Source organism: Sorghum bicolor, chromosome 8 (genome assembly GCF_000003195.3).
Source record: "Sorghum bicolor cultivar BTx623 chromosome 8, Sorghum_bicolor_NCBIv3, whole genome shotgun sequence".
In the NCBI taxonomy this organism is placed as follows: Eukaryota; Viridiplantae; Streptophyta; class Magnoliopsida; order Poales; family Poaceae; genus Sorghum; species Sorghum bicolor.
In genome coordinates, this window is record NC_012877.2 from 56,349,091 (window position 1) to 56,360,981 (window position 11,891).

Consider the following 11,891-nt stretch of genomic DNA (forward strand, 5'->3'; position numbering starts at 1 on the left):
AACAGGATGTGAGGTTTGATCAATTTTACATCAGGGATTTTATGTGATTTCGTCTTTTCATGAGAGTCAGAGATAACGATGGACAAAACAAGGAAAATGGTGGCTGAAACTGAAAGCCAAAGCAGCCTCTCCACGCATTCACACGCGCGCTGACGAGGCGAGGCGGCTACATGGTGGGACCCACGTGCAGCCTCACGAGCCGCGTCAAGCCCCCGGACCGGATGTGCCTTTCGGCTCTATTACCGGAGCGGAGAGCGAGGGAGCGAGACGAGATCCATTCGCAACTGCTGCTGCTGCGCCTCGACTCGTAGCCCGGAGAGGAACCCTAGCTAGCAAAGCCGGAGGCGGCAAGAGAGAGCAGCCATGGCGCGGTGCCTCGCGCTCGTCGCCCTCCTCGTCCTCGGCCTCGCCGCCGCCCCCGCCGCCGCCGCCGCGGCCGACGCGCCCTTCGTCGTCGCGCACAAGAAGGTTTCGCTCTCCCGCCCCAAGCCGGGCGTCGAGCGCGTCGCCGTCTCCCTCGACCTCTACAACCAGGGATCCGCGTGAGTACCGCTCACACCCCACCGCCGATCCGGTTTGTTGCTTGTAGTAGTTTCGCTTACTCCTGGGATCTGATCTGACTCGGCATGCCTTCCTTTCCTGGGAGATTTGAACGCGCCTCCACTTGCTTGGATCTGCATCGTGCGGTGAGCGAGTGATGCGAGGTTTACTTCTTAAACCTTAGCCGGGGATTTAGTTGTCCAATTTTTTCTAATCGTAGGTCCGCTAAATCTGAATGATAGATTTGCTTAATTGTGTATAAGAAGTGAAGAATTCATAATTTTCAACCTTCGCTTGCTCTTCTGCTTTTATAGATCCCCAATTCTCCCTATCCCTTGCTGGAAACGGGAGCAGATCATTATTCCTGTGTGCTGCCCTCGCTCATAATTGACTGCGAGATCAAGAGTGCTGGCCTTGCTCTTAATTGACTGTTGTTAGATCAAGAGTGCTGCACTTGTTTTTAATTTACTGCTAGATCAAGATTTTTGTATCCTCAATTGCGAACTAATCAATGATTCTCGTGCATATTGGGCCCATGCTGATGGTTATCTAGCTAAACAACCAGTAAGGTCAACTTTTCAATCACTCCATCCAAAGTGCTAGTGCTAACTTGCGTGTATGTAGTTTTGTCACAAAGAAAATATTCATAGGGACCAGGACCACGTGGAAGATTGCATGGGCTATTTTGTCTGCTACATCTTACTCGAATTTTTGTTTTGTCATCATGCAGATGGTTAATGATATCTTTATTTGTAATGTGTTTTTGCATAAAAAAAGAGCTTTGCAATTTATTTCATGCAGAAATTGATGCATTGTCGGTTTCCCAAGGAGTTCACTCTTTGGTCTGCACTTGCAAAAGGAAATGCACTTTCTATTTATTCGCAGAACTGTGTGTCAAGTTTGCTTTGGGTTTAAGGCAATTGGTACTGTTGCAGTTGCATGCATTCTATTTTTACAAGTCATTTGTATGGGACAACACAATTTGTGTTGCTTTGCTTACCCTAAGATATCTTGCTTGTTCAGATATATATGCTGTAGTGTCACATTCTTATAGTATATTTCTGGCTAGATCTGGAAGCCAAACAACATTAAGTCGCCTAATAAAGTGACCTGGAATTTTTACTATATGTCTATGCACAGTGGATTTACTCCCTTTGTGCTACAACAATTGTTGGTATCACCATGTGCTACTGCTTTCTCTTGTATCACACTTCCAGTAATACTTGATGTGCTCGAATTTGGTATTTTTCTTGATTTTGAGTCATTGCATGATGTATATGTGTTCCTTTCTGTTTCATATGATGGCAAATCAATCACATATGTTCTTATACCATCTGCATGGACTTATTGTAAAATCTATTGCAGGACTGCCTATGACGTCTCCATTAATGATGACTCTTGGCCAACAGAAGCGTTTGAGCTTGTCACTGGAGAGAAATCGAAGACATTAGAAAGGCTTGACCCGTGAGTACATTTTGTAATGCATATCTCTGCTTTACGTGTTCATGTACATCACTACAGAAAATGATTTCATTACTTTGACTCTTTCAGTGGTGCCACTGCTTCACACACATTTGTCCTCGAGACCAAGACACAGGGCAGGTTCCAGGGTTCACCAGCTATTATTACATACCGTGTTCCCACAAAGACAGCTCTTCAGGTTTTCCCCCCTTTTGCCTCTACTGTATATAATTCAGTAGTGTTTCTTATGTTATGCATCTTGTATTGTCTTCTTATTTTCTACATCGCTATTGCTTGACCCGCGGTATTTAGCTAAATCAATGTTTTGTATATGTTGAAGGAGGCCTACTCAACTCCCATCTTCCCACTGGATATTCTTGCTGAGAGACCTCCAGAGAAGAAGTTTGAATGGGTAAGTAAACATGCCATTGCATGCACATCCTAGTTCATGTTTCTTTCTGATACTGATGTTTGGGTGCTATTTCTGGTGCTTCCTCTGCATGGAAATCCGAATATGCGCTCATACTATGTTCAGGCTAAGGTATTTCTTTCTTTCCTTCTACTTTTGTCAATTTTCCTAGTTCATCTAAACATGCTGCTCTGGTAGATTTTATCATTCATTTGACTATTTGAGTTGCACGCTAACAAAAAAAATGTTATCCACGTGCAGAGGCTTGTGGCGAAATACGGGTCACTTGTGTCTGTTGTCTCGTTTGTTGGACTGTTTATCTACCTCGTCGCGAGCCCATCAAAGAGCGGCTCAAAAGCAAGCAAGAAGAGACGCTGATCTACTTATAGGTTGCAGTTGACGGTGTAGCTGGTGGTTTTGCCTGGAGGAACTCTTGGTAGTTTGAGCTGAGCGAAAGCTTTTCAAGTTTACATTTACTCACCACACCATGAATTGCAACGAAGTGAGCATCAATTAGAAAACAGGACCTGTAATTTTGGTTGGTTATTTTCTGTTTCTGTCAGAGACCTAACTCGGAGGACCTGTAACTAGGAAAGTTGCTTTTGCTTGAAAGAACATTTGATATATGATTGTTGTTTCTGGCCTTGTTTAGTTCACCCTAAAATCCAAAAAGTTTTTAAGATTCTCTGTCACATCGAAGCTTGCGGTACATGCATGAAGCATTAAATATAGACGAAAACAAAAATTAATCACACAGTTTGACTGTAAATCACGAGATGAATTTTTTGAGCCTAGTTATTCTATGATTGGATAATATTTATCAAATAAAAACAAAAATGCTACATATTTCGGAACTAAACAAGGCCTCTGTGCTTCGTGCTTGGGTGTGTGAATTTGAGAGCAACCGTTTGGTAGGACGTTTTCAGCTGACAATGGTCATGACTCATGACATAGCAACTTCTGGTGATCTGAACCTTGCATGTTGAAGATCACATCGAACTGCTTGTCTCTTTCGGCTTCATGGTGAGTTTGTTCATTTGTCTAAAAAGTTATGGTTGAAAGTATTGTTTGTTGATTTGTTGTGAGAGAAAAACGCTGCTGAATGACTGGTAGATTCGTTAGATAAGTTCCAACGAATAGGGCCGGTGTGGTGTAGAATGAGGTTCAGGGCAGGGCACCGGAGTTTCTAATGAATCATTAGTCAAGAAGCTCCTCCTATCTCATGGCTGTCATTTCGACATCTAGAATTCTACATTTTTACATCACCTATTCAAAGCATCGTCTCTGTCAAATCTGCCGCGCACTGATAAATTTCATTCCCTGCGAAGATTAATCAAGATTCAAGAGGAAAAGAAATATGTTCTGAAATATCTGGTGTTTTATTGTTTCAGAGAAAAATAATTGATGTTTTTAACTTTTATCATTGATACTTTGACAAAATTTGTTTCAATATTTAGTTAAGTAAATAAAGTGAGAAATGCATCGTTGGATTCTCATTATCAAAATTACTTTAAATGTGTCATATATTGTTGGTTATTTGTACAAATATTCACATAGAGTGGTCAAACATTAGACACTAATGTCAAAATTGCCATGAAAGGAGTTTGGTAGTTAAGAGTAGAAAGCTTAGAAAACAATACCTAATAAAAATGCTTGGATGAGTAAACCTAGCCCAAATTTGCACAAAAGCTTTAGGAATGCTCATCCGTATTGTTGACTCCACTAATCAGCGAGCATCTTAGGATTAGAATCAACAAACAATGACACATCATCCATGACTTTCCTTTTTTAGGGTTTTTTTGGCAATAACATTTTTTTGGAAATTTTGTTTAGATAACTTCTCTCTTTTTTGAAAAAATATATAACTTTTCTATAAGACTTTTGTGCATGACGTTTGTGGCGTAAGCTTATGCTTATATTTACCATGATATCTTCCGAAGAATGTAAGATATTATGTTATGCACACATGTTTATGCATAATAAGATTTGTGGATAAAACAATGATTACATATACATTAGCATGCAATGAAACATCTTTAAAACAAAATTATGCACACAATATTTGTGAAATAAAAACATAATATTTATGAATAAAATTATGCACAAGATGGTGAAACAAATACAAGGTTCATAAACAAAATTATGCACAAGACTCGTGAAACAAAATTGTGCCACAAGATTTGTGAGTAAAAACTACACATAAAAACAGGAAAAATATATGCACATGAGATTTTTTAACATAATAAGATTCAATTCAGCTAGATCGGAAGAGGATATAAAATTTAAAATAACAAAAAAAAGTAGAAAAAAAGAGAAGGAAAAAAAAAAGAGCAAGCACGGCAATTTGAATGTGATGAAAGGAGAACGGGATGTCAGCCGTGCTGAGATGGGCCGGGCGTTCGGGGGCGAATGGTCGCCGAACTGAATTCGGGCTGTTTTGCTCACTTCCAGAGCCCAATTTCACTCAGATGGCCCATCAGAACCAGCCCACTCCTCCTCCCGCAACATCTCTCACACTGACACGTCGGTCCCACCACTAATCGGACGGTCCAAACCAGCCGTGAACCCCATCTCCACCGTCCGCCCTAGGGTAACCCTCCCAGTTTCCCGACCGCGCACTATATAAACCTCTCTCTTCTCCCTCGTCCAACCCTAGCCGCAGCGCGCTCATTTCCGCGTTCCCCCTCCCGCCTCGCCGCGCCGCCGCCGCCACCGCCGGAGAAGATGGGTCGCGTGATCCGCGCGCAGCGTAAGGGTGCGGGGTCCGTCTTCAAGTCCCACACCCACCACCGCAAGGGCCCCGCCCGGTTCCGCTCCCTCGACTTCGGCGAGCGCAACGGGTACCTCAAGGGCGTCGTCACCGACGTCATCCACGACCCGGGCCGCGGCGCGCCGCTCGCCAAGGTCACCTTCCGCCACCCCTTCAGGTACAAGCACCAGAAGGAGCTCTTCGTCGCCGCCGAGGGCATGTACACGGGCCAGTTCGTCTACTGCGGCCGCCGCGCCACGCTCTCCATCGGCAACGTCCTGCCGCTCCGCGGGATCCCCGAGGGTGCCGTCGTCTGCAACGTCGAGCACCACGTCGGTGACCGTGGTGTCTTCGCCAGGGCCTCTGGGGACTACGCCATCGTGATCAGCCACAACCCTGACAACGGCACCTCGAGGTCTGAATACGATCACCGCCCCCTCCTTTCTCTGTTTCATTCATTTGTATGATTAGATTTTCATTTATTCGTATGATGAGATCTGATGTAGTCGTGCGAGTAATTGCATCACTGAATCTGATATGTTATGGATCCTTTGTAGCATTATTCAAAAATGATTTGGCTCTATTTTTGTGGTTTGCTTATGCGCACAAGATTTAGTTTTCTATAATAATAAAATGGTCCGATTTATGGATTATTATGGTACATATCATCTGCCTGTTGTTATTTTTGTTGTAACGTGATTCAGTTTTACTTTGTAAAAGGTCTAGTTGACTTATGGCCTTGTATTGAGGTAGATTTTAGTTTGACTGTAGCCATTTGTAGCTGATTGGTTCTTTGATTGCAATGTGCTGCAGATAATCAAATAAACACCTTAGGTTGGTAGGTTCTGCAATGGCTACATTGTATATTTTGTGATTATAATTGTTCTACTTTACGCATCTCCAATACATATGCTGATGACATTGTAAGCTGTTTCGCATCTTGTTATGTCAGCCTTAAAATTATATTTTACTGCTGAAGATAATTTCAGTTGCAGTGTTTTTACCCTGTAGATATCCTAATCTGGCCTGCCTACTCTAATGTCTTGTTGATGTCCTAATCTAGTTGCCTACTAGAATGTCTTTTGCTTTGTCAGTGTAGTCAAGTGATTTTCTGATATTTGTCTGCATACTTAATTACACAGCAAGATAGGCTAATTCTGCTCTTTTCTTACAGGATTAAGCTACCCTCTGGTGCCAAGAAGATTGTCCCCAGCAGCTGCCGTGCCATGATTGGGCAGGTCGCTGGTGGAGGCAGGACTGAGAAGCCGATGCTGAAGGCTGGTAACGCGTACCACAAGTACCGTGTGAAGAGGAACTGCTGGCCTAAGGTGCGTGGTGTGGCCATGAACCCTGTGGAGCATCCCCACGGAGGAGGTAACCACCAGCACATTGGTCACGCCTCCACCGTCCGCCGTGACGCTCCCCCTGGCCAGAAGGTCGGTCTCATTGCTGCCAGGAGGACTGGAAGGCTCAGGGGACAGGCTGCTGCCACTGCCGCCAAGGCTGACAAGGCCACCTAGAGTTGTTATCGTCGTTCTTGTTTATCTATCTCTCTGCTGTGCTTTAGACGGTTAAAGGACATGAGTTTCAGTATGAATGTGTTGTTGCCTAGTACTATGGTGAAACATTGTGTCAGTTTTTTGTGGTCGCTGTCTGGATTTTCCATTATGCCTAAAGAAGATTACATGGATGTTTTGATGCTAAATTATATTTGCCCGTCAGGCCCTGGCCCTCTTTGCTTTGTTTCAATTGTTGTAGAATTGTTGATTTCAAACAAATGTAAGTTGTAACTTGTTTGGCTTTATAAGTGCTGAGGGGGCACAGCATTCTTTGCTTGAACGGCTAGAGAATGAGCATCTGTGCCCATCTCCGTCCGATGCTATATGTTGGATACATCTTGTGACTTTGAGCTTGAGAAATTTCACCAGTCGCGAGACCCGAGTACTTACCCCTCTCAATTTGAAATCCCGAATCACATTATTTTACACCCACGCAACATGATATTTGAAATCATTTTGCCTGCAAAAATGCTTTTGGCTGTGTGATGCCTCACCCTTTTATAAATGGGGTCAGCTTATAACCGACCGCTAAATTGGCCTCATGATGTTTTGGATTGAACGGTTTGAGTCTACCAACTCGTGATGTTGGAAGAGTAAAATAAAACAAAAACAAACAAACAAACTCTGATGTTAGAGCTGCTCAAAAAGGGGGAGATATGGAGAATGCGATCAGGTGTTACAATCAGAATTTGGGATGACCCATGGCTGCCGAGGGGATGGACTCGGAGATCCATCACTCCAAGGGAACAAAACCTGCTCACCAAAGTCAATGATCTGATCAATCCAATTACAGAGCAACGGGATAAGGAGTTGGTGATCCAGACTTCCTGGGAGGACGCAGAGGCCATCTTGCCGGTGCATGTAGGCATGGACGATGTCCTAGCATGGCACTATTGATGGAAAGGGCATTTTCTGTCATATCATCATATAAGTTGGTCTGCGATGGCATTCAAAGGCAGCTGAGGCCTTGTTTTAGTTCACCCCGTAATTCAAAAACTTTTCAAGATTCCCGTCACAACGAATCTTGTGACACATGCATGAAGCACTAAATATAGACGAAAACAAAAACTAATTGCACAGTTTGTCTGTAAATCACGAGATGAATCTTTTGAGCCTAGTTAGTCCATGATTGGATAATGTTTGTCAAATAAAAATGAAAATGCTACAGTACCAAAATCTGAAATTTTTCGAAACTAAACAAGACCTGAGTCCAACAGGAAGTCCGTCCACAAGTGATCAAGAGGGGAGTTGTGAGGAAAAATTTGGAAGCTGAAATGTCCGAATAGAGTAAAACATTTTTTTTTTGGATGAATGGCTACAAATTGCTAGGCCCTGTTTAGTTACCACCAAAATCCAAAAGGTTTTCAAGATTCTCTATCACATCGAATCTTGCAGCACATGTATAGAGCATTAAATGTAGATAAAAAAATAACTAATTGCACAGTTTACCTGTAAATCGCGAGACAAATCTTTTAAGCCTAGTTAGTACATAATTAAACAATATTTGTCAAATACAAACGAAAGTGATACAATAGCGATATCCAAAAAAAAATTCACAACTAAACAAGGCCATGGATGTGGAAACAGATTGCTTGGTCTGTGTAACATCCCAAAAATTCACATTCAAAAATCACTCGCATTAAAAATTATTTTCAAAATATATTTCAAAACTATAAAATAATTTGACCTCTATAGTATCTCCATCTAATCCATCCATATTTTTCGCGTACAAATAACAGCGAGTACCAGCAAGCTTACATGCAAGAAAACATAATAGTGCACCTACACGAATAGATATCTCATGCATGCATGCATGCAGGACATGCCACCGTCCATTTGCATGCACTTACATGCAAGGACACGGTGATTAGGCACCGTCCATTTGCATGCACCGTGCATGCAAATGGGACATCGTCCTTGGCATGCAATTAGGCACCGACCATGCGCTACAGTAGCATTTTTAATGGCACGCAGCTGAGCGCTCTGGCCTATAAAAAGCCAGCCTCGGGTGCTCACTCTCACCACCCGAGAAACACGTTCACTCACTCGCTCACTCGCTCTCACTCCGCGTATACCGTATACGGCCATACGCACAAGCCGAGCTCGACTGTCGCCGCAAGACGAGGTGAGCAGCTCATGAGCATCTCCTTGCTCTTCTCTGTCTTTCTGTAGTATTTTCTGTTTTTTCTTTGTATTTGTCTGTACCGATTCACTGTCAAGAACTCCACGAATAGAACCATGACATACAGAAGAGCTCTAATGACCCCTGCTAATTTCTCTCTAACCATGCATGCGTGGGCCATAAGCATTAACTTCACCAAATAGTACATGCATGCATGCACTACCAGCCAAGCAAATGCGCACGTGAAGCATCCATTTCTTAATCATCGTTAGCCTTTTTCGCATGATTAAAGTCCGGCCATTTCACAAATGCCATATGCTAACTCTGATTTCAATAATTCTTTTTCCTAAATTCATCTAAAATCATGATCTACCTCCCATATTAATTTCATGATTTTTAGAGCTCATTCGAATTTATGTGATTATTTATCTGTGCTTGTTGTCTGCGTCGGTCATCGCGTATTTTAGCTGATGGAGTGAACGAGCATGAAAACGAGAACGTTGGAGACGAGTACCGCGAGTTTGACGCCGAGGACCCGGACTGTCAGCAGGAGTTTGCCGAGGACGCCGACGGAGGCAAGTCCAACCGATCCCCTTTGATGCATATTGATCCTATTTTTAAACACAACCCGTAGAAGCCGTTTTAAATATTGCATGTACGATATATGTACGAAGTATTTTTGCTGCTTAGTTAAAACCTGTTGAATAACCATCCTTGAATTGATATTACCCGGTAACTGTCTTGTTCGAACCTAGGAACAAATAATATGCTATGACAGAAATATTATTATTTAGTATGCTTAGGACTTGTTACTCATCCTGGATACTCATCGCTATATTTTCCCAAATATAATGATTTTAAAAGTAAAAGGTGTGAGTGGTGAAAATAAATTGTGGGTATTGTGAAAGGGTTAATGAACAAGTTATAGATGTGATTACTATGGAGATGGAGCGGATGGGATCTCTTTTGGGGATGCCCTGGTGTTGTGGCTTATACCTTGCGGGGTTAAGCGTGAAGATATCCGTCTTGTCTCGATTAAGGACTGAGTTGATGATTCATCTTGCCTAACTCATTATCGTACAACCACTCGCCTTGCATGGGAAAGGCTTAGTCTAAATCCCTCTAGTTAGTATGGCAATCACCTGGAGGCAGGTGTGCAACGGGACACTAAGTGATGTATGTGAAATTGTGGAAATATATGAAAAAAGCTTTGTGAATTATTGTGGTATCATGAGATGTGGCCTTACTGTTCCCGTGGTGAGCGCCATTACTTAGCTATGGAGGGTAATGACTTTGATGGATCTGTGCTTGCACGACGGTGTAAGTTATGGTATCCTACTTGTGGAAAAAGTGTACAACCTCTGCAGAGTGTAAATCTATCTGGATAGCCGTGTCCGCGGTCTCGGACGGGTTATTGTTTGGTTTCAACAACTAGATTGGTTGGGATGAGTGGAAACATGAGAGTGAGTGTGATTTTGGAAATAAATGGTTGACTGCCATTGTGTTGTGGGAACAAGGGTTCAACAACACTTAAAATTGTGATCAAACCCTCATTTTCAGAAATACTATCATATGTGGAAAAGAGGTCTTTTACAACTGTATTTGTGAAATAAAACCTTGCATGTGTAAAAAGATAGCTTTATGCAAATGAAACTAAGCCTCATCCTTGATCTATCCATATGCATATATACTGTTATCCCCTTCCGTAGGGTAAGATTGGATTTGCTGAGTACTTTGTACTCACCCTTGCTTTATTAAACAGAGGAAGATCCGGACTTCGATCCCGAAGTGGCGTTCGAGTAAGGTCATGTCTGCACCCAACTAAGCCTGTGGCATTGGGACTCATCAGATGTTCGATGGCGATATCGTTTGTTTCTGGGTCCTTTGGACCGGTGTTGTATTTTGGTGTCTTATTATTATAGCGTGCCTTCCTTGTCCACGCTTTCCGAGACTACTGCGCTGAAACTTATCTGATGTAATAAATGTGTTACTAGCCTTCTGGAACTAGTATTGTATCACATTTGAGTTCCTGGTTTACCAGGGGCGCTTCAGTCTGCCATCGGATGGATGAGGGTGGTGGACATCTGTTTTTCAAATATGAATATGTAAAACAGTTATGGCGACAAAATGGGGCCTGACAATACAAGAGAGAAGCTGAAGGATCAGAGGTCTGCTATGAATGTAGTTGAGCAAATACTGATGCTGGATCGGCCAATACAATGAAAAGTTTTGTTTCTTATGTCGAACTGGTGGAATGAAAGAAACCCAATCAGGGAAAGAGAAAACACAAGAGATGCTTCTGAACTAGCTGCATTATCTAGCAGGCAAGCCCAGGAAGTTAGAGTGCTGCATGAAAAGCCGAGTATCCCCCTCCCTGAGCAGGTTTTTTTAGAAAATGGAAAAGACCTGCATTAGGATTTCTCAAAGTTCATGTTGATGCAAGCTTTGATGCAATGACAAAGAACCGAAGCTGAGGATATGTGATCCGTGATGAGAATGGAGAAGTTATCTGCGCTGGAGCTGGACGATCTGAGTATGTTTATAATGCAATGCATTCAGAACTTTTAGCTTGCTTTCAGGGCGTTAAATCAGCACATGATGAAGGGATACAAGAAAATCGATCTTGAGACCGATGCTCTACAGGTGAAGCTAGCATTAACTGTCAGCAAATCACCGATTGGCAACATGATATACCTGGTTGTATTATGGGTTTGGTGGTCAGCGATTTAGCTGGATCACTGGTTTAATGGAATCTCACTGGTTCCTAAAACACAGCAAATGGATGATACAATTTCTCAGGACCTTCAACGATTTAGAGCAGAAACATAGTGGGTTGCACCTAATATTAATAAGTTCATAACTTTTTTTCCAAATAAGTTCATAACAGCATCAACCATTTCAACACTTGAGTAGCAGGTCCCGGTCCTACCTGTCATCAAGACGACAGTTGCCTGTTTAACAGATCAGGCCATATACTACACTTAAGCAACAGCGGGTTAGCGGCTAGCTTCCTTGTGCCTACCTGAAACACTTGTCAAACCAAAATTTCCC

General features: G+C 42.6%; 2 protein-coding genes across 2 annotated transcripts; both read left to right on the forward strand.

Moving 5' to 3' along the window:
- LOC110429913 (translocon-associated protein subunit beta) lies at positions 248–3,066 on the forward strand. Its single transcript, XM_021446659.1, has 6 exons — positions 248–542; positions 1,906–2,004; positions 2,092–2,200; positions 2,342–2,413; positions 2,537–2,542; positions 2,672–3,066. Exons 1-6 carry the CDS (start codon positions 364–366, stop codon positions 2,786–2,788), a joined length of 582 nt encoding a protein of 193 aa, XP_021302334.1. The 5' UTR covers positions 248–363; the 3' UTR covers positions 2,789–3,066.
- On the forward strand, positions 5,048–6,901 carry LOC110429626 (60S ribosomal protein L8). The gene is made up of 2 exons (XM_021445835.1): positions 5,048–5,574; positions 6,334–6,901. Exons 1-2 carry the CDS (start codon positions 5,135–5,137, stop codon positions 6,677–6,679), a joined length of 786 nt encoding a protein of 261 aa, XP_021301510.1. The 5' UTR covers positions 5,048–5,134; the 3' UTR covers positions 6,680–6,901.